The 22250-nt window shown below is 39.9% G+C and overlaps 1 protein-coding gene across 1 annotated transcript in view; it reads right to left on the bottom strand.

Moving 5' to 3' along the window:
• Positions 1–999: 999 nt before the first annotated feature.
• The window catches only part of ncln (nicalin), a 47901-nt gene continuing 26650 nt past the window's right edge, over positions 1000–22250 (bottom strand). Inside the window, exons 6-15 of the mRNA XM_043721369.1 lie at positions 21423–21526; positions 20580–20668; positions 19481–19620; positions 18287–18462; positions 17857–17944; positions 14839–14877; positions 10815–10978; positions 6360–6413; positions 2194–2272; positions 1000–1475 (exon numbers count right to left, since the gene is read on the bottom strand). Of these exons, the coding sequence (XP_043577304.1) occupies positions 1416–1475; positions 2194–2272; positions 6360–6413; positions 10815–10978; positions 14839–14877; positions 17857–17944; positions 18287–18462; positions 19481–19620; positions 20580–20668; positions 21423–21526 (993 nt within the window). The 3' untranslated portion in view covers positions 1000–1415. The remainder of the gene's footprint in view (positions 1476–2193; positions 2273–6359; positions 6414–10814; positions 10979–14838; positions 14878–17856; positions 17945–18286; positions 18463–19480; positions 19621–20579; positions 20669–21422; positions 21527–22250) is intronic.

The following is a 22250-nucleotide window of genomic DNA, read 5'->3' as shown; positions in this document are numbered from 1 at the left end:
ACTCGAAGGACAAAACCCTGTTACTGTTACCTGCTGAAAGTCAGTGACCTGCATGTCAGGAAATGGAGCAACTTCTATTTTGGCTAGTCAGTGGGAAATTTAGATTAGGTACACCATAAAGGGACACAGAATAAAGCTTCCTTAATTGTATCCAAGATCAGCATCTAATTTTGATTTCAGAAGAGTAACCGATTTCTTCATTCCTGTATCCACCTCCCCAGTCCACACCAGGACTGCAGGGAAGCCCAAATGCAGGCCATGGAGCCGATTAAAGTCACTATAGTCCCACTGGGACTAGAGAGAGAGAGACAACTGGTGGTAGTTTAATACAAGGTTAACAAACCTCAGGCCAGGCAACAGGTTGAGAAGGAGACTCCTTCACAGTAACATCAGCTGGTGTAGGAATTGAACCTATGATGTTGATGTCACTCTGCATTGCAAACTGGCTGTCCAGCCAACTAAGCACCCCAAACCCACGGACGGTCACCGAGGACTGCCAAACCTAAGCCACTGAGGTCTTCTTCATCGATTTATCATGTTTCAGTGTTCAGGGTTTAAGCATTTTGAAAAGGCTGCTTTTCATCCTAAATTAAAACACTGAGATCTGTTCAATCACCAACTAAGGCTATGGTGAAATTAAATGGTACGTGATTTGACCATTATACAGTCAGTTCTGCTATAACGCGGTAGTTCCGTTCTCGTGTAATCTTGTGTTAAGAAAATTGCATAATAGCAGCAGCATTTAAACTAATGGGGCTGGAATCGCATCATAAACAATACATGCTTTAAAACTTCACACTTTAGAAATAATGTCCTCAATTCATCAATTATGTTATTGAGAATTTGTGTTAATGAAACGTACATTATAGCAGAATAACCTGCATATACTTTCACACATACGGCCCCATGATGCAAAAGGCTCATGATCACAGCTGGAGACATTACTCAGACAATTGTCTACGTGGTTACTTCGAAAGTAATTGGTGCTGAATCATAGGCTATCCTGTGTTCATCACTCATTTATTTATCAGGACCCTTACAGCTAACAGAATTAAACAAATTACAACCAGCAAACATATATTCATGCATTCAAACCTGGATTGACATTATGTTGGGGATTCTTAATATACAAATTCTCCAATGGAGGACAGGTGACCAGGTTTTGGGTAGTGCTTCACGTGGATTGTATTTAGGTTAAAATAAAATAGTTTTTTGTGTGGTTGTAGCAGTGAAATAGCAATAGTGCCATTATTTACAGAACATCTTCCAACCCTTAGGAAGTTGCTGATGCTGCATAATCACAAAGATTTGGCTCAGTGCTGTAGATCAGATCCAGCCATACCACGAGATAAGGCGGTTGTATTGGAAGAATCCTTTTATGATTTGAAAGTACCAAGAGCAGAGGACTTTGAACATTAATGCTGCTTTGGCTTCAGTGTTATCCTCCGTACTGTGTTATAAATGAAACCGAAATTCTGCAAAAGAAGTGAAATTCATGAAAGTATATTAAGAATTATTTTTCCATTCTTTCTTCTGAATATGATGACTTTCCGCTGGAGTATAGATCAGCAGCCTGTGGACAACATCTTAACCAAGCACCCTACTCTCAAAGGATATCGACTACAACAACAACTCATATGTATACTGCATCTTTAATGTAATGCAATGTCCCCAGGTGCTTCACAGGAGTATTTAGAGCCACATTAGATCTTGATCTGATGACTGAGTATGTTTATGATGTGTATCAAAGGAAGAAAGTGTGTAAGGCAAAGAGGTGTCAGGAGGAAATTCCAGAATTTGAGACCTAAGCAGTGGAAGACACCAGTGGAACAATTATAAATGGAAATGTACAGAGGCCAAAATTTGAGGAGCGTAGAAATCTTGGAGTCTCACAGGGCTAGAGGCAAATAGAGAATTGGGAGGACCAAATCAGGATCAAATGTCACACCAGGAACGTGGACAGACTGGCTGAAGCATAGATTGTTGTCAGGGAGTGGGATGGAGTCAGCAGCTAGAGAATGGGATTCAGAGCACAGACCAAAGACAATGGTTTCCATCCTCCACTTATCTAATTGACGAGGCACATTGATTGTTTCCCATACTATTTATAATTCTTTAGAAAGGTCTTTTATTCCGTTCCACACAGGTAAAGCCAAACAACAGTGCCTTCTTTCAGGTCATTTATTTACTCACCTGAGCAATAAAATAAGTAACTCCTAGATATGCTGCTATACACAACGCCAACAACAGATCGAAGATGGCAGGTTTCACTCTGCAAACAGAACATATTGAAGAGATATCACTTCAATGGCTAAAGGGGAGGAAATGCTGAAAGCAGCAGGCAAACCAAAGCCTCTCATCTAGACCAGCATTAGATTTGGAAACGGTCATAACACTTTTGAAGTCCAAAGACAGGGAAATTAACCTTATTTGTGGTGTAGCAGTATTGATTGCCTGATAAATACATAGATAATAAATATATTAATGCAGATAAATGTGAAGTATACTGTGGATAAGTGTGAAGTTGTTCACTTCCACAGGAACAGAGCCACTTTAATGGCGATAGATTAGAAAGGTTGATGTACAAAGGGATCTGGGTGCCCTTGTACACCAGCTTTGAAAGCAACCACTTGCTGCATCTACATGGTTAGGATGGTAAATGTTATATTAGCCATCATTGCAATAGGTTTGAGTAAAGGAAAAAGGAAGATTTATTGCAACTGTATCGGGTTTTGGCGAGAACACATCTGGAATAGTGTGTGCAGTTTTTGGTCTCCTTACCCAAGGAATTCTATACACTTGCCATAAATGGAAAACTCACCAGGCTGATCTTGGGATGGCAGTCCTGTCATACAAGGAGAGATTGGGTCAATTTAAGACCCCATGCCATTGGTGCAGTAGATCAAATTAGTCCATTGAGTCAATTGCCATTCAATGAGATTACGAATTGATCTAATAATCCTCAATTCCATTTTCCTACCTTAAACCCTGCAATTCCTCAGATTTAAAAAAATCTTCATCCTGAATACAGTATATTTAATGAATCAACCTCAACAGTTTTATGCAGTGAAGAATTCCACAGATTTGTTAACCTCCAAAGAAATTCTTATGACATAATTGTCTTAAACACCTTACTCTGAGATTATGCACACTGGTTCTTAATTCCTACCACACGAGAATCAACCTCTTCCACATCTACCCTGCCAAACCCTCCAAGAATCTAAAACTCTAAGTCCAAGTCCAAAGTCCTAAGCCACTACGAAAATCTCTCCAAACCTGAAATCAAGTCGGTAAACTTCCTTTAGACTACCTCCAATGCTAATATATCTTTCCTTCGATAAGGAGACTGAAACTGTACAGTTTTAGTGAGACCTCCCTATTTTCATACTCCATTCCCTTCAAATTAAGGCCATCAATCCTTTGCCTTCCCAATTATGTGAATTTGGATATTAGCTTTTTGTGATTTATGCAAAGAACCTTCTGTGATGCAGCTTTCAGTGATCTTTCCCCATTTAAATATTATTAAGCTCTTCCACCTTTCCTGCCAAAGTGCATAACCTCATTTTTGCACATTGCATTCCTTATACCAAGGTTTTGCCCAGTCACTTAAAATATCGATATCTCTCTGCAGACTTGTGTCATCCTCTCACCACTGGTCTTCCCAAATATTTGTGTCATCCATAAACTTGGCTAGAGTATATTCACTTCCCTCATCAGAGTTATGAATATATACTGTAAATAATTATAGCTCCAGCACTGATTCCTGTGGCACTCCACTATTTACTGGCTGCTGTCCTGAAATTTGCCCCTTTATTCCAACTTTGTTTTCTATTAGCTAGCCAGGCAAATAAAGACCATGGGTTCTTATCTTAAGTGGTCTTATATGCAGTACCTCTTGGCCTTTAATTCATTGGGAGTTTAGAAGCATGAGAAGATATCTCATGAACAGGGCAGGGCAGACTTGGTGCAGGGATAATGTCTTGCCTTGCTAAGGGTGTGCAAGGGATCACTGTCTCAGGATACAGGGTAGACAATTTCAGATTGACTGGAGGCAATATTTCTTCACTGAGGGTAATGAGCCTGTGGAATTCTCCACAACAGAAGGCTGTGGAGGCTACGCCACTGTGTTTACTCAAGATTTATATATCAGATTTCTAAAAGTTGAATGTGACAAGGGGTATGGGGTGACAGGAGTATGGCATTGATATAAAGGATCAAATATGGTGGTGTTGAATGGGGGAGTGATCTGGATGAGTCAAATGCCCTATTTCTGTCACTATTTTCTATGTCTATATTCCATCTTTCATGTAATCCTAGCATATCTCATGGGATGGGAGCAGGATGGAAGGGAAAAAAAAAGGGGTTTCAGCAAAAACACTTAAAAAGCAAGGGCATATGATTAAAATCAGATTAGAGATTTTGAGTAATCTAATGCTTTAGACATTTTGTGGTTTCTGAACATCAGAGACTCGTAAGCGAACTCACGTTAAGACCTGAATATCTGCTATTTCTGTGCTTGACAATTTATACTAGCTCTCAACTCAAAGCTACCTCTATTTTAAAAATCACTTGTACTCGCACTCAAATTTCTCCAAAGTCATGCTCTTATCTGCACATCCATGCAGCCGTACAACCAACTGGGATTTTCGTATTCCCCTATTTCTGCTCTCTTGCATAGTGCAGATATTTCCTTGCTCCACAAAAGGCAGCTGTGCTTTCTGCTTAATCTCTGGAATTCCTTCTGTGTCTCCACTTCACTTTTCTTCTCTCTTTCTTTAAGTTGTTCCTTGTAAACCAACACTGACCAAGCTTTCTTAACACTGCTTTGTTAAAATCTATCTTGTAACGCTACTGTGAATTGCCTTGGGATATCAGCCTATGTTAAATGGTACTATATAAATCTAGGTTGTTGTATAGCCAGGAGCAGAGGAGGGTCTTAAGGAAAGAATTTTGTTATAGACATTCTGCCACGTACAGAAGAAGAGGGGGAAGAATGCACAATAATCCAAAATTACAACGACAGCAGGCAGCAAAAAGGGTTTCTTGGCGTAAAGAGGTGGTTTGAGAAGATAAGATTTTGCTAATCCAGTTTCTTCTTATTGAAAACATGCCATCTGTGGAGGAGTATCTTTCCCTCTTCAGAAAGTATCCCACTGTAACTAAATACATTTATTAAAGTATTTAAAAACAATCTTAAACCACGCAGCCTATTCTTTACACCATGAATCACAAATTGGATGAGAAGACCATTCATGTTATCCTACATCATCTAACACAACACCCAACCATTTCTTGAAATGATTCCAGAGATCCTTGCCTTTCCTACTTAGGTCCGAAGGTAGCTTTCATATTTCAGTCATACGTTGAAAAAAAGAACTACACAAGACAAAAGGATTAGTTAGATTCTTTCCCCTATCTATACAGGAGGGAAGGTCAGATTTGAAGAATATGAAAAAGACTTATAGTAACTGCAATCAATTGGCAAATAATCAAATCTGATACAGAAGGCAGATATTGTACCTTAATAAATCATGTTAAAATTAATCAAGTCTCTTTCTTCTTTGAGCTACTAGTAAACAATCTATTTGGTCTGTGAATAAATCATAATGTCTTAAATCGATCACAAGTCTCTCTAATGGGAGAGTTGATGGTACAACAATAGTTTCAGAGTTTATTACTGTTCAATCCACCATCTTGTTTTCTTTTTTACAAATACTGGTGAACTGGGATAATGAGCTTTACATGCACTAGCGATCCTTATCTTCCGAATGCAGAGACTCTTAGGGCACTAAAACAGAAATTGCTGGCAAAATTCAGCAGGTCTGGCAGCATCTGTAGGGAAAAAGCAAAGTTAACGGTTTTCTCTCTACAGATGCTGCCAGACCTGCTGAATTTTGCCAGCCATTTGTTTTTGTTTAAGATTCCCAAAAACCATAGCGCTTTATTTTATTTTAGATTCTTATGGCATATCACTCAGTACGGAGAGGCTAGGCACCAATTCCTGATGAAGGGCTTAAGTCCAAAACGTCAATTTTCCTGCTTTTTGGATGCTGCCTGACCTGCTGTGGTTTTCCAGCACCACTCTAATCTATTCACCAATACATGGCCTTGCAATTGAGCATGATCTGGAATTTGTTTTGTGTCCACACATTCACACTTCTTTTGTGGGAATAATTATTTAACAAACAGGAATAGGAATTCAGGTCAATTTACCTAAATCCCCAACAAATACTGGCAAAAAGCCAATTACAACTTTCTCTTTCAGCCAACCTATGATCATTCTAGTCTCTAAGAATCAGTATTACATTATTACCCCCAAGCAGTAAGGAGAGAAAACCTGCGTAGACAGCCTTTCATACCTGTACGCATTCATGGTCTGTTTCAGCTGATCATAGAAGAGAAATTCTGGATCCCTGGAATCAGAAAAAAGATTTGTCGTCCATGTCATCAGAACTTGAAGAAAACTTGTCTTTTCTAACAATTGCAACTGTAGTTTCAGAACCTATAGGTTTGAGATCTCTAGTGACTGACTCCAGTTAGGTGGCTATGTTCCTAATGGTACCTGTATTAAACACAGTAGCAACAAAAACAGCAGATAAGTACAAGTCAACTATGCACAGTCAGGAAGAAGAGATCACATGTGAAGTGAGATACAGCCTGAATGAGAATACAGTTCAGCTAATTTGGAGGCAGCGTAGATATTTGTTGCAGAGGGCAAGAGTTGCTTTGTGTTTGCACTTTTCGGCTCAGCTTTTTTTAAAACCATATCAATTGAAACTCAGGTATCCAATACAAAAGGAAAAAAAAAGTGATATCACAGGAAGACTGCAAGTTTATTAACTGGTAATAGCTACTGATTTGGCTCTCTCTCATAGGTTATCAGATTAAGCCAGAGTTCCTCAAGCAAGTAACACTCGCCACAGATGTGGTCACTGCGAACCACAATGGGGTCCGTGAGCTCCCAAATCATGCATCCCACACTTTCTAAAAATCAAATTAAGAATTAAGCTAGATGTATTAAATCTTGCATGATGGGTTTGTAGTGACTGTGTCTGTAGCAAGTGTTGATTACTTGAGGAACTCTGACTCAGAGTTGATGAGGTGGAGTTGATGAGTTGATGCTGTGATGCATCAGAGGGTGTTTTACCTGGATGCTGTGTTTCAGGAGGCAGTCACGCCCCTTAGATTAACTACCTCAAATTTTGTCAGTGGTCAGGGACAGGAGGGAGTGACTAGCAGCAAGGCAGGCAGAGAGATCCAGGATGAAGTACTGAAGGAGCTTCAGGCCTTGAGTTCGTCTAACAGGCTTGAGATTCTTGCTTCTTTTGTGGATGAGTGTAGGAGCTATAGGGAGGACGAGCAAACTGACCATAACATTGTGGTACATGGAGCCGTTCAAGAAGGGGAGATAAAAGAAATGGAATTGTAATTGGGGATAGCATAATTAGGGGAATGGACGCCATTCTCTGTGCCCAGAATCAAGAGCCCTGAAACCTGTGAGGTGTGCGTAGTGCCTAGGTTCAGGTCATTTTACTTGGGCTAGAGAAGAATTTGGAGTGGGAGGGAAAAGTCAAAGTTGTCATGGTCCACACAGGTACCAATACAGGTAGAAAGAGGTTTTGATAAGGGAACATGAGCAGCTAAAGGTCAAAATTAAAAAGCAGAACTAAAGGAGGTAATAATCTCTGGATTATTACCTGAGCCACAAGCTAAATGGCACAAAATTAAAGAGATAAACCCGTGGCTCAAAGATTGCTGCAGGAGAAATCGATTTGAATTCATGGGACATTGGCACTGGTACTGGGAAAAGTAGAGCTGTTCTGATGAGACCGGCTCCACTTCAATCATGCCGGGACCAGAGTCCTGGCAAATCCTAACTGGGACTGTGGATCAGGTGTTATATTAAATAGTAGCGGGATGGGCATGGTGGGGGTTGTGGATTCAGTTCCATGGAAAATGTTAGGGGGAAGAGGGCTCAGCATAGGTTATTAAAATTTCCAGAACAAGTAATAGGGTAGAGAGTATGGAAAGGGTCAGGAATTTAATTTCTGGCACAGCAAATAAGGGGAAAACTTATAAGAAGGGGACAGTCAGTCAACACAGGACTGAGGGAATTGCACTCAAGTGCATGCAGTATACTGAAGGAGGTAAGTGAGCCTGTACTGCTGATTGAAATTAGCATGTATAATGTTATGGGCATCACAGATGTGCCTGCAAGGTGATCAGGGCTGGGAATATGATCCAAGGATATGCGCCCTATTAAGAAGGGTAAGCAGATGGGCAGAGGGGACAGGCAGGGTAGCCTTGTTAGTAAGGAAAGCAGTTAAATCAATAGCAAGAAGTCATATCGAACTGGACGGTGTAGAACCAGAGAGTAGTCTTGAGGAGCCTCAAAGGAAATAAAAGACCTGATGTGAGTTAAGTGTACGTCTCCTAGCTGTAGTCAGGATGTGGGGAAGAAAATAAATCAGGAGATAGAAAAAGCATTCGAGAAGGGCACAAATACAATAATCATGGGGGACTTCAATATGCAGGTATACTGGGGAAAAAAAAAAATCAGATTGATACTAGATCTCCCCAAAAAAACAAAGGAATTTGTGAAATGCTTCTGGGACTTTCTTTTAAAAAAAAGCAAGTTGAGGTACAGCCCACTAGGGAACTGGCAATTCTAGATTTTTTGATGTATAATGAGGCATACTTGTCAGGGGAGCTTAAAGTGAAGGAACTCCTAGGGGTTCCTCTTGACCACACAAGAATTCATCCTGCAGTTTGAGGGGGGGGTGGAAGACTGAATCAGATGTAATGGTATTACAACTAACTGAAAGTAACTGAAAGTAACTACAAAGACAAGAGGGAGGAGCTGGACAGACTTGATTAGAAGGGAAGCCAAACAGGGGAGGACAGTGGCACAGCAATGACAGGAGTTTCTGGGGGTAATTTGGGATGCAGAGCAGAAATTCATCCCAAGCAGCACATTAAGGGGAGAATGAGACAACCATGATCGATAAAGTGAACTCAGACAGCAGAAAAGCAAAAGAAAAAGCGCATGATTAGTGATAGGCCAGAGAACCTGGGAAATCCTTAAGAACCAGCAGATAACTTAAATAAAGCAATTGGGGGGTAATGAAATATGACAGTAAGCTAGCCAGTAATATAATATAAAAGATAAATGCAAGAGCTTTGTTTTAGATATATAAAAAAGGTAAAAGAGAGAGGCAAGAGTGGACCACTGGAAAATGATGGTGGAGAAATAGTAATGGGGAGTAAAGAAATGGTGGAGGAACTGAGTAGGTACTTTTCATCAGTCTTCACACTGAAAGACACCAGAACTTCAAGAGACTCAGGGTGCAGAGCTAAGTGTACTGGCCATCACAAAGGAGATACTGGGATAGTTGGAAGATCTGAAGATGGGATAAATCACCAACACCAAATGGACTACACCCTAGAGTTCTGAAGAGATAGTAGAAGTGTTGTTAGTGATCTTTTAAGAATTGCTGGAGTCATGGAAGGTCCCAGAGGACGAGAAAATGGCTAATGTAACGCCCTTATTTAAGAAGGGAAGGAGGCAGAAGACAGGAAACTATAGGTTAGTTAGCCTGACCCTGTTGTCAGTAAGATTTTATAGTCCATTATTAAGGTTGAGGCTGCAGAGTACTTGGAAGTGTATGGTAAAATAGGGCTTAGACAGCACATCTTCATCAAGGAGAGCTCATGCTTGACCAGTCTGTTTGAATTCTTTGAGAAGGTAATGAGCAAGGCAGAGAAAGGAGACCCAATGGACATGATCTATTTGGATTTCCAGAAGGACTTTGACAATATGCTTTACAGGAACCTGTTAATTAAGAGTCAATGGTGTTAGGGGCAAGATACTAGCATGGATAGAGGATTAGCTGACTGATAGAAGGCATAGTGTAAGGATAAAAGGGTCATTAATGAATGACAAAGGAACAGAGGGCATTGTTGCTAAGCTTACAAATGACTGAAAAGGTAGGTGGAAAGACAGGTAATTTTGAGGAAGTGGGAGGCTGTAGAAGGACTTCGACAGATTAGGAGAGTGGGCAAAGAACTCGCAGATGGAATACAATGTGAAAAGTTGTTGGAAATCTGAAGAACAAAAGGACTTGGGAATTCTAGTTTAATATTCTCTTGAGGTTAACATGCAGATTCAGTTTGCTGTTAGGAAGGCAAATGCAATGTTAACATTCATTTCAAAATGGCTAGAATAGCAGAGGTGTGCTGCTAAAACTGTATATGGCTCTGGTCAGACTGCCTTTGGAATACTGTGAGCAATTTTGAGCTCTGTATCCAAGCAAGCATGTGCTGGTGTTAGAGGAGGGCCTGAGGAGGTTTCCTAGGGATGAAGGGATTGTCATGTGAGTGGTTGAGGACTCTGTGTCTATATAACTATAGATTTTAGAAGGATGAGGGGATCTGATTGAAACTTACAGAATATTGAGAAGCCTGTATAGAGTGACTGCAGAGAAGAGGTTTCTATTAGGATAGACTGGGATCTGAGGCACAGCCTCAGAGGGAAGGAATGACCCTTTCGAACTGAATAAGGAAGCATTTCTTCAGCTAGAGTGTTGTGAACCTGTGGAACTCATTGCCAAGAAGCCTTTGGAGTCCAAGTCATTGAGTGTATTCAAGACAGAGATAGGTAATTTCTTGATTAGTGAGGGGACTAAAGCTTACAGGGAGAAGGCAGGAAAAGTGGGTTGGGAAATGTATTTCCTATCAAGTATGGTCCATTTTTGTGGTGTGTCCTACATGGTTATACATGCAGTACTCCTTTCCTTATTAAAAGCATAAGGTACCTTTTATCTGCCTTCACATGATGGCGTTTGACATCTTTCAAGTATCGACTCATGTAATACTCCATTGTGGAGATCAGGGTGCTGTCCTTATCAACGAGCTGCGCTGCCCTTGGCTGAGCTGTTAGCCAGTCAAGTACGGACGATAGCTGGTCCTCCTGTAATTGCTACATCGGGAGAGGTAGGGGAGGAAAATCAGACAGCAGCGTAAAGGGGACACCAAAAAGAAAAAATACAGACCATTCCAGAACATTTTGCTCCTTGGATTCTGACATTAAGTTATTGTGCATGAGATGCAAATTCAAATTTGCTAAGAGCACTGTGATGGGCAGACGAACTATCAGGATGGTTGAATATAGAAAAGCAGCTGATGCAAACTGAAGATCTACGATAAAGTGGTGTTCAGACTGGATTTTAAAAGCTCCCATGAAACTAAAGACCACTATACAAAAACACTGAAGTCTTACTTTACTGAATGGGTCAGCCTTTTATTAATTATATTGGTAGGACAGGAGGGAAAAATTAACCAAACAATTTTACTGAAAGTACAGTCAGTTGTTCATTATTATTCAGCTAAACCTTCAGAGAAACAGTTGTGACCCTTTCCCAAGCAGGCTGACTCCCTCCAACAAAATATATTCAATACTATACAACCAGAATTGTTGCTTAAAAATTCTCTCTTTGGCATTCCAAAGTCCCTCCTGATGTTAGTGTCAAGTTGATGACAAATTCCACATAACCTGACACCATAATACCTTTGTGATCTACGTATCACCACCTATCCCCCACCCCCCGCATCACTGTATTGCTCTTTATCTCTTGCTTCTTCTTTTCTACCATCACTTGCAATTCCCTTTATCGATTACAACTGTGCTCCGTAACCACATGTTCAACTCTGACCTGCTTTGAATAACCTTCACAGCCCAGTAATAAACATACCCTCATATTGTCTACTGTTTAGAGTTCACTATTTCTCCACTTTAAAGTAAAAGGCAAACTTACATTTATATAGTTGTTCTCAGCATCTTGAAAGGAAATGGTAGCCAACGAAACGCATTTGAAAACATGGTCATTGTGGTAAGAAATACAGCAGCCAAGGTGCATATAGTGAAGACCAATCTGACTTTTAGGTAATTCTTTTGGTATTGATTGGAGTCAAACATTATCAAGGATATTGGATAAAGAAAGGTGAGGGAAGAAATGCTTATTTGAAATAACACTATAGGATCATTCACATTTATCCAAGAGGTTTAACATGTTACTCCTCAGTGCTAAGTGAAATGTCATCCAAAAGTCTGTTCTTCAAATCTCTCGATTATGACTCAAACTCTCAACCTCCTGTCTCAGGTGTGAACTGACTCCAAAGTCAGAGTCACAAAGCATGAAAACAGACTTTTTGGTCAAACCAGTCCATGCCGAACATGATCCCAAACTAAACTAGTCTCACCTGCCTGCTCCAGGCCCATACTTCTCTAAACCTTTCCTATTCATGTACTTATCCAAAGTCTTTTAAATGTTGTAATTGTGCCCACATTCAACACTTCCTCAGGAAATTCATTCCACACGAACCATTCTCTGTGTAAAAGGTTTGCCTCTCATGTTTTTTTGAAAATCTCTCTTCTGACCTTAATGTGCCCACTAATCTTGAAATCCCCCACCCAAGGGAAAAGATAACTACCATTAACTCTATCTATACCTCTTATTATTTTATAAACTCGTAGGTCGCCTCTCAACCTCCTATGTTTGAACGAAAAACGTGCCAGCCTTTCTTTATAACTCAAACCTTCCATATCAGGAAACATCCTGATAAATCTCTTTTGAACGTTCTCCAGCTTAATGATATCCTTCCTATAACTGGACAACCAGAAGAGGTTTCACCAATGTACTGTACAACATCAACATGACTTCCCAACTCCTACATTCAAAGGTCTGAGCAACGAAGGCAAGCATACCAAATGACATTTTAACCACCCTGTGTGATGCAAACTTCAAAGTACCATATACCTGCAACAGGTCCCTCTGTTCCACAATACTACCCAAGGCCCTATCATTAATTGTATAAGTTCTACCTGGTTTGTTGTACCAAAATGCAATAACTTGCATTTATCCAGATTGAACTCCAAATGCCATTTTTCGCCCCACTGACCCAATTAATCAAAGACCCCTTTGTAATCTTAGAAAACCTTCTTCACTGTCTGATATGCCACCAATTTTGGTGTCGTCTGTAAACTTACTAACCATGCCTTGTGTATTTTCATCTACATCATTTACATGTAGATGAAAATACACGAGATGAAATAACAAACAAAACAGGACCCAGAGCTGATCACTGTGGAACACTGGTGACAGGCCTCCAGTCTGAAAAGCAACCCTCCACCCTCTGTCTTCTGCCATTAAGCCAATTATGTGTCCAATTGGCAAGCTCACACCGAATTCCAAGTGACTTAACTTTACTAATTAGACTGCCATGCAGAACCTTGTCAAGGCTTTACCAAAATCCAAACAAACGTCTACTGCTCTGCCATCAGTCTCTTTGGTAACTTCTTCAAAAAACTCAAGTTTGAGAGACAAGATTTTCCTTATACAAAACCATGCTGACTACCCCAAAGCAATTTTTGCTTTTCTAAATGTCCATAAATCCTATCTTTTATAATCACCTCCAACAATTTACTCACAACTGAAATCAGACTCACAGGTCTGTAGTTCCTGGATTTCTCCTCATAATATTTCTTAAACAAAGGTACAACATTAGCCACCCTTCAGTCTTCAGGCACCTCACTCAGTTATAGGTGATGCAAATAGTTCTGCAAAGGGTCTTGCAATTTCCTCCTTTACTTGCCTCAATGTTCTGGGATACATTAGATCAGGTCCTGAAGATTTAGCCAGCTTTATATTCTCTAAGACCTCCCGAACTTCGTATTCTGCAATGTTTTTAAAACATCAAAGTTTATTTCTTTGCATTCTCTAGACTTCATTTCTTTCTCCATTGTAAAAACTGATGTGAAATATTCATTTAGTATCTCTCCCATCTCCTGGGGTTCAACACAAAGATCCTTGATCTTTAAGAGGCCTTACCCTCTCTCTAGTTATCCTCTTGCTTTTAATGTATTTGTAGACTCTCTTTGGATTATCTTCAACTTTATCTGCTTATGTTATCTCACATCCCCACAATGCCTTCCTGATTTCCTTTTTAAGAATGCCCCTACACTCTCTACATTGATCAAGAAATTCAATTGAACCAAGTTGTCCAAACCCAAAATAAGATTCTCTTTTATTCATGACTAGAACCTCAATATCTTTATTTATCCATTGTTCCTTACCCAATGAGCTAGTATAATGTCAGGCAGCAAGTTTAGCAATTAAGATGATTCAATTGAAAACTCAGGAGAACCCTAAGCTGTAGTAACAGTAGATGCAAAGTGGTGTAAAAGTTACAACAGAACTCTGGAGATTATTCCGCCCAACACCTTAGGGAGGACATTTCATAAAATTAAGAAGTTCATTATGAAAGAAGCAGGACTCCAATGAAGTACCAAGTAGGGTCTGAAAAGTTCCTAAGATGTTGGTATATCCACTACAAGGCACTTTTTGTTTTAATTTCAGCATATAGAAAAACATCCTGCAGGTGAGGATCCTTGCAAGCAGATGTGGTGTGCTTCCCTAGCTAAGTAGTCTGCGATTGCAGTGGTTAGCGAATACCTCGTTATGAGTTGCAAATTGGTTTTATTTCTGTAGTGCAGCTATAACACAGCTTAGCTTAATTATATCTGACGCTGTGCAGGTCATGCAATATCCATGGTTGTTGCTGTACACAATATTTTAATGGATTCTGAAGGGTTGGAAAACAATCCCTGATATCAGATTTTAAAAAAACCACTGCACCAACAGCATCATCTTGTTGTATTTCAAAATGTAGGACACCACTGCAGTTATAAACTCACTATTGTGCACTCCAGCAGCTGTGATGTCACTTGCTTTTTCAAAAGCCAAGTGAAGTTTAAAGAAATTAAGAGGCATTCAAGCTTACCATTTGCTCGGTGAAGATTTGAAGGTCCTCTGGGGCACCCTAAAAAAATACAAAAACATTTAAAGACACAGTCCAATAAAGGCATTTATGAATGAGGTGCACAATGTGAAGCAACATGTATCCACAAAACACTAACAATATGGTTCAAAATTGCAGTCCATATCTCTAACTGACTGGTAACCAGTGGTTGACAAGTTGCTCAGCGAGTAACCTGCTTGACTTTGAAGGGGCAGCTTGGCTGAAAATCAAGTGGGAGTTTCCTATCTTCATTTGTACTTCAGTGAACAAAACTTCAAGAGGCCTTAAGAGGCAGAGGTCATTCCTACATTTGCAACAAAAGACAACTCCCTGTTCTAGCATGATCAAAATCAGGAACTCAAGAGTCACTGTGACACCCAAATCCCATCGTTCCAGTAGCGTGGAATGTCAGAATCCTCTTTGAACAATCTGCAAGCAAAGTCAGTGCTTAACATGGTAATATTTTGCTAAAATGCTTAATCAATACATCAAATGCTATGGTTGCATTTAGTATATGGACACAGGAAGCAGGAGTAGACGATTCAGCTCTTTGAGTCTGTTCTGCCATTTAATATGATCATGGGTATCTGGTTGTGGTCTCAACTTCATTTCTTGCCTGCATCCATTATCCTGACATCACCATAATGCTAAATCCCTTGACGATCAAAGAAACATCCACTCAGCCTTGAAAAAATTCAATGACCTAATCTCCACTGTTTTTTGGCGAGAGAATTTAACAACTCTTCAGACAGAAAAGAAAATCTCAATTCCACTTTAAAAGGGAGACCTCTTACTTTTAAATTGATTCCTCTATGATCTTGTATGTTTCAACAGGGTGACCTGTCATTCTCCTAACACTCTATGGGAATACACCGAACCTTTTCAACTTTGCTTCATTTTGACAATGAGTCATGCCAGAACCATCTCTGATCTGCTTCTAGTGCAATTATTCCTTTTGCAGATGGAGATCAAAACAGCACAATTGTAATAAAATATTTCCTGCTTTAATATTCCATTGCCCTTGCAATAAACATCAACACTCCATTATGTAGTATTTTTGAAAAAAAGATTAACATTTTGAAGTGAGAACAGAAAATAGAGGAATCACATCCGGTCCATCAGAATTAACGTGCAGAGTTGGGCTTTTCATGTTTATTTTATATTAGCATTATTGAGGGCTCTCAAAAGATCCTTTAATTTACACAGTGAGTACTGATCCAAATTTGCATTAATTTCTTTATCAAATAAGCAGCTGCTCTTCTCATTTTGAGAGTCGGGGGAGTGTGAGTATATACGAGTGAGAATGAAAGGAGGAGGGAGGTTATTTCTACTTTCTTATGCACTAATCCAGAGCCAGACACTAGATGGAGACAATAGCCACTGCAACACTTAAGACAGCTTCATCAGATTCTCCCTCACCACCTTGTGGGGGTAAGCACGGCACAGGTGAAGGAATTCTGGAACAAGAGACTGGAGGGCAAATATAGGCGGAGTGCATTTCTGGGAACCCTTACTAGACAAGAAAATGGATCTCACAGTCGTATGTTGAGATAAGACAGTGAGGTAGAGACCTCACAGTACTAAACATGGACTGTCAAACCACACGCACTATCAACCCAAAAACTCCCCTACATTTCAAAGACATTTTGGAAAATGGGTTCTATTGCCAAAAGTGTGTTATGGTTCTGTTCGCCGAGCTGGGAATTTGTGTTGCAGACATTTCATCCCCTGTCGAGGTGACATCCTCAGTGCTTGGGAGCCTCCTGTGAAGAACTTCTGTGATGTTTCCTCCGGCATTTATAGTGATTTGTATCTGCCAAAAGTAAACACAGACAGAGGGTGGTGGTGGCGGGTTGCTTTTCAGACTGGAGGCCTGTGGTTTGCCACAAGGATCGGTGCCGGTTTCCACTGCTTGTCAGCATTTATACAAATGATTTGGATGCGAACATAGGAGGTAGAATTAATAAGTTTGAGGATGATCCCAAAATTGGAGGAGCAGTGGACAGCAAAAGGTGGATACCTCAGACTGCAATGGGATCTTGATCAGATGGGCCAATGGGCTGAGGAATGGGAGATGGAGTTTAATTTAGATAAATGTGAGGTGCTATATTTTGGGAAAGCAAATCTTAGCAGGACTTATACACTTAATGGTAAGGTCCTAGGGAGTGTTGCTGAATAAAGAGACCTTGGAGTGCAGGTTCATAGCTCCTTGAAAGTGGAGTCGCAGGTAGATAGGATAGTGAAGGCGGCGTTTGGTACACTTTCTAGAGAATTGAGTACAGGAGTTGGGTGGTCATGTTGTGGCTGTACAGGATGTTGGTTAGGCCAATTTTGGAATTGTGTGCACAATTCTAGTTTCCCACCTATAAGAAGAATGTTTTGAAACTTGCAAGTTTTCAGACAAGGTTTACAAGGATATTGCCAGGGTTGGATGGTTTGAATTATACAGAGAAGCTGAATAGCTAGGACTGTTTTCCGTGGAGCACTGGAGACTGAAGGGTGACCTTATAGAAGTTTATAAAATCATGACGGGTTTGGATAGAGTAAATAGACAAGGTCTTTTCCCCTGAGGTGGAGGGAGTCCAGAACTAGAGGGCAGAGGTTTAGGGCGAGGGGGTAGAAATTTAAAAAGGGTCCTAAGGGACAACGTTTTCATGCAAAGTGTGGTGCGTGTATGGAATGAGCTTTAGAGGAAGTGGTGGAGACTGGTACAAATACAACATTTAAAAGGCATCTGAATAGGTTTAGTGAATAGGAAGAGTTTAAGAGAGATATGAGCCAAGTCTGGCAAATGGGAGCTGATTAGTTTAGGATATCTGGTTGGAATGGATGAGTTGGAACAAAAGGTCTGTTTCTGTGCTGTACATCTCAATAATTTTATAAATGTTACCCTTTCCTTCACTGACCAGATCAACATGGAAAAATGAGCTTGCTCATTCAAGGGAGGACAATTTTCTGCAGATTCAGGGAATACAAATGAAAAAGAAAGAAGATCCTTACCTTCTCTGTTAAGTTGTAAATTACTCTTGCCAGTGCCTCAGCAATTATTTTGGTATTGCGACATAATTTCTGAGTACTAATCTGGGACCTAATTTTAGAAAGAAAGAATATGAAGAAAAGTTTTCTTGACACAAGGTAAGCAGATAGCTAACAACACATTTAGGAATAACCTTGATCTTTGATAAAATCAACCCTGTATGTTCTTATCATACCCCTTAATCCTTTTTCATTGAACTGCCCATTCAGTTGTAAAATACGGATTTTTTCAGTAGCCTGCCGAGAATTTTTTCTTCTATAACTTCTTTTTATGAGAAAGCTCTACATCCTTTCTGCTGTTGCTGTTTCCATGCCCTACAGTTCGAACCCTTCATTTTTAAGCAAAATATGCTGGACAAAATTATTAAAGCAGCAACAAGGAGGGTCCTCTTACCTCATGTCCATAACACTGGTCCGAAGGCTGTTTTTATGGCTTTCTAGGCGGGATACTGTGAATGCTGGTAACCGACGAATTCCGAATCGTTCATGCTCCCAGGCCAACATGTCTTCGGCCAAGTTGATTTTTTTATGGATCATGGAGAATTTCACTTCTGGAAACCTGGAGGTCACCTACATTTTAAAGTCAACGATTTTTCAATCAACTAACAGGTTACTTACTTTAGACATGCAACGCACCATAAACATCCTACAATCTCAAAGCAAACATCAGCACCAAAGAAGCAATTTTAACTCATAAGTTATCGTACAAGTCTGGAAACTCACCGTTGAAGAGTACCAGTAAAAGCTGACTATATCGGCCACAGAATTCCCAGTTGCATAATGGATTGAGAATAGCAGGAATTTGGGTTGGCAAATTCTGCAGTACAGACTAAACTGCAGTTGCTTCCAAGTGGAAGTAACCAAATCAGCATGGACTGCAGAGCAAAGGTAAAACCTTTCTATTCATGTTCAGAAACTGAGCTAACAGATTTTCTACTTTTATTATGGGCATCATTGTTTAAAAATGTCAACACTGGATAATATCAACTATTTGAGCATAAAAATCAAATCTGGGATCTCTTCACCTAGGTCCATAGTAAGATGGAGATGGGGAAAAAGGAGCTGACTAAGTATGGGAGAAGTGCACGCACCAATGAAACAGAGAATTTCTAACTTAGTGTGAATTCATTAGCCATTTTCCACAATGAGTTTCCAATCTCAGTCTGCTGTCTGTAGAATGCAGTGGACAATAGGGACCAGTTTATATCTCTGTCTCATGAATAAGTAGAGAGAAATGAGTAAGTCTTATTTAGGCACTGGTTCAAAGCACCACTGGTAGAAAATTGTAGATGGAATTCTTGCTACTACTTACCTGAAGGTCACAAAAAGTGGGAAGTAGGCATTGTTATTTAGGTCAATGTGACAGCCAATTTATGGTAGTAACCTCCTATTACCCAGGACATATTCCATTTATTGTGTGAAACTCTTCGAGAATTATTGGAGTTACAATAAAGCATAGTTTAAGGGTATAAAAGCAAAAATAACTGCATGAGATTGAAATATTGGGTGTGAACCCAGGGGTTTGCCCTTGAAACAGATCCTCAAGTTCTACTCTTAAAAAGTGAGTTTGATTTGGCAACACACTTACTGTTTCCAGCTCTTTCAGGAAGGTGTGCTGTGGAGTGGCTTCCTTCGGTGGCTTTGAGACATGAAGGTAAAGACTATCACCATTGCCTAACGTATCGAGGCACAAAACGAATGCAACGTTATCCTGAAGGAGGCTGGAATCTAGAAAACATGAACATCCACAAGATTACAGCCTCGTACAGACTTCCTGGGAAAACGTGGCTCCCCTCACAGGATGAATTGAAACATTTCAACTACTTGTCAGAAGCTAATTCCATAGAATTTATTATCACAGGAAAGAGTTGTTTGGCCAAAAGAGGCCAGAATTGTGCTTTCACATTGATGCTATTCACAAAGATCAGCCAATTCCACCTAAACTCAGCCCAAATGGAATAACTAAGAATAAGTACCTCGACCATAATGAAGCAACGCTACTGAATATCTATTTCTATTTATAATAGTAGATGTGCTGAGGACATTCTAAGTGCTAACTTGATAGTGGCAAATAGCTTGTGCTATTTACCAGATTTAAATGTTCAAGTGGTGAATAGTTATAGCCATAGAGATGTAGAGCACAGAAACAGATCCTTCAGTCCAACTTGTCCATGTATCCTAGATATCCTAACCTAATCCAATCCAATCCAATTTGCCAGCACTTAGCCCATATCCCTCTAAACCTTTCCTATTCATATACCCATCCAGATGCCTTTTTAAATGGTGTGATTGTACCAGCCTCCACCACTTCCTCTGGCACCCTCTGCATAAAAAAGTTGTCCCTTAGGTCCCTTTTATATCTTTCCCCTCTCACCCTAAACTATGCCCTTTAGTTCTGGACTCCCCAACACAGGGAAAAGACTTTGACTATTTATCCTATCCACAATGAGCAACATCCTTTGCAAATTTTTGCAAATGCAGAAAATTTGTAATATTTTTCCTGTAGCCACCACTGCACTATCTTAAAGACAACAGTATATGAGCAACCAACACTGGACACTATGTGGATGTGTAGATAATGTTTACAAACAATTTTGGTAGTAGAGGAATATAGGTAATTGCACTCTTAGCACTTTCAGGTAGGTGGCTTCTTGCTCCCAATGTAGAGATACAATCCTTCATCTTACCTGTATGATCCAGGTTATCCTCCAGCCACCGTTTTGTGCCCTGGTAATTGAATTTGCCTCCCCCGGATACAAAGAACAGGATATTGTATCTGAAAGGTTATTGAAGAACCAAATAGTATTTAACCAAAAGATACTATCAAGAAATTGTTCACAGTCAAGTACTTAAGGGACCTACAAATTAACTGGAGACTGTTAACATTTCTCAACCTATTTTAGAGAAAGAATCTCAACCTTAGCACAATCGTTTCATAGTTTCTGCAGCATTCTCTACTTGGTTTTGTTGATTGGCTGAGGTCCAACACTCTCCACAGCAGCAAGAATCCCAGCTGATGACTTTTCAACCAGAGGCCACAGGAACTGAGGCCAACTATATTGACGTATTATTGCTCTGAAAGAAGTCAGCACAGAATAGAAATCAAGCTTACAGATGTTTGGTACGGTACTGCTCAGTCCCATAACACGCTGCGCATTTGTGAATTTGATCCTGATTGGGAAAAAGCATTACGTTAGGGATTATTCCAGGTCCCTGGTCACAATGTGTCCCTGGGTCCATATGTACATATATGATACCTTGGGCCTGCACCTGAGCACATCATACACAGGATCAATTCAGGCAAATGAGAAAAGCAGTAGCAAGCCTACTCAGTACATGCTTATTATTTGTAATTGAATCTGTATGTTAAGCACAGAAAATTATAATTATCAGTACAGCTTCTGTTCAGTGTCTGAAAAAACTCTCAATTATATCCTTTTTAAAAAGCATATTTATATGAACTAACAGCAGGAATAAAAGTCAAAATTAATTTGAGCAATATCTCATATTCAAGTGTTGCACGCACTCACCCAGCATGTGTCCTCTTGTAAGTATAGAGTTTGGAAAATAGTCGAGCCAGTTCTAGTAAAGCTGCTACACCACTACCATTTGAATCAGCACCGTAAGCCAGCCACTGTGCAGGGTGGGGAAAATAGGATGGGGACAGAAAAAAAACATTTACACTCATCTATCATAAAGATTATAAAAAAGTCAAGGTCAGAAGGATGGCACAGGTTATTGCTCTAATGTCTCTCATTGGGACCTTGACATGTGTTGCCTCCCTTGAACTGAGTGGCAACTAACCATTGGGTGAGTATGGCATATTTCCTTCCCAAAAGAACATTAGTGATGGGTCTTTACAACAATTGGTGATAGTTCCATGGTTACTATTATTGAGACTAGCTTTCAATTCCAGATTTCAATAATAAAAATCAATAGAGCTTATTTAAATTGAAATTCGACCAACATCTGTGGTAAGTTAAGGAACCATGTACTTAGAGCAGTAGCCTGTGCCTTTCGAATACTAATTCAGAACTCCTGTTGCTGTGCCACCATATCTCCTAAATTCAGCAATCTTCCAACTATGTTTTAAACTTTCCAATGCTTTCCACTTCTGGTTATACCATATAGTCTATCATGAATTTCCACTACTCTTTTAGACAGTTATAGAGTCAGAGATGTACAGCACAGAAACAGACCCTTCGGTCCAACTTGCCCACGCTGACAGATATCCTAAATACATCTATTCCCATTTGCCAGCATTTGGCCCATAACTCTCTAAATCCTTCCTATTCATACACGCATCCAGACACCTTTTACATGTTCTAATTGTGCCAGCCTCCAACAGTTCTTCTGGC

The sequence above is a fragment of the Chiloscyllium plagiosum genome, chromosome 31 (assembly GCF_004010195.1).
Source record: "Chiloscyllium plagiosum isolate BGI_BamShark_2017 chromosome 31, ASM401019v2, whole genome shotgun sequence".
NCBI lineage: Eukaryota > Metazoa > Chordata > Chondrichthyes > Orectolobiformes > Hemiscylliidae > Chiloscyllium > Chiloscyllium plagiosum.
The sequence above is the reverse complement of the archived record's forward strand: the minus strand, read 5'-3'. Positions and strand labels throughout refer to the sequence as shown.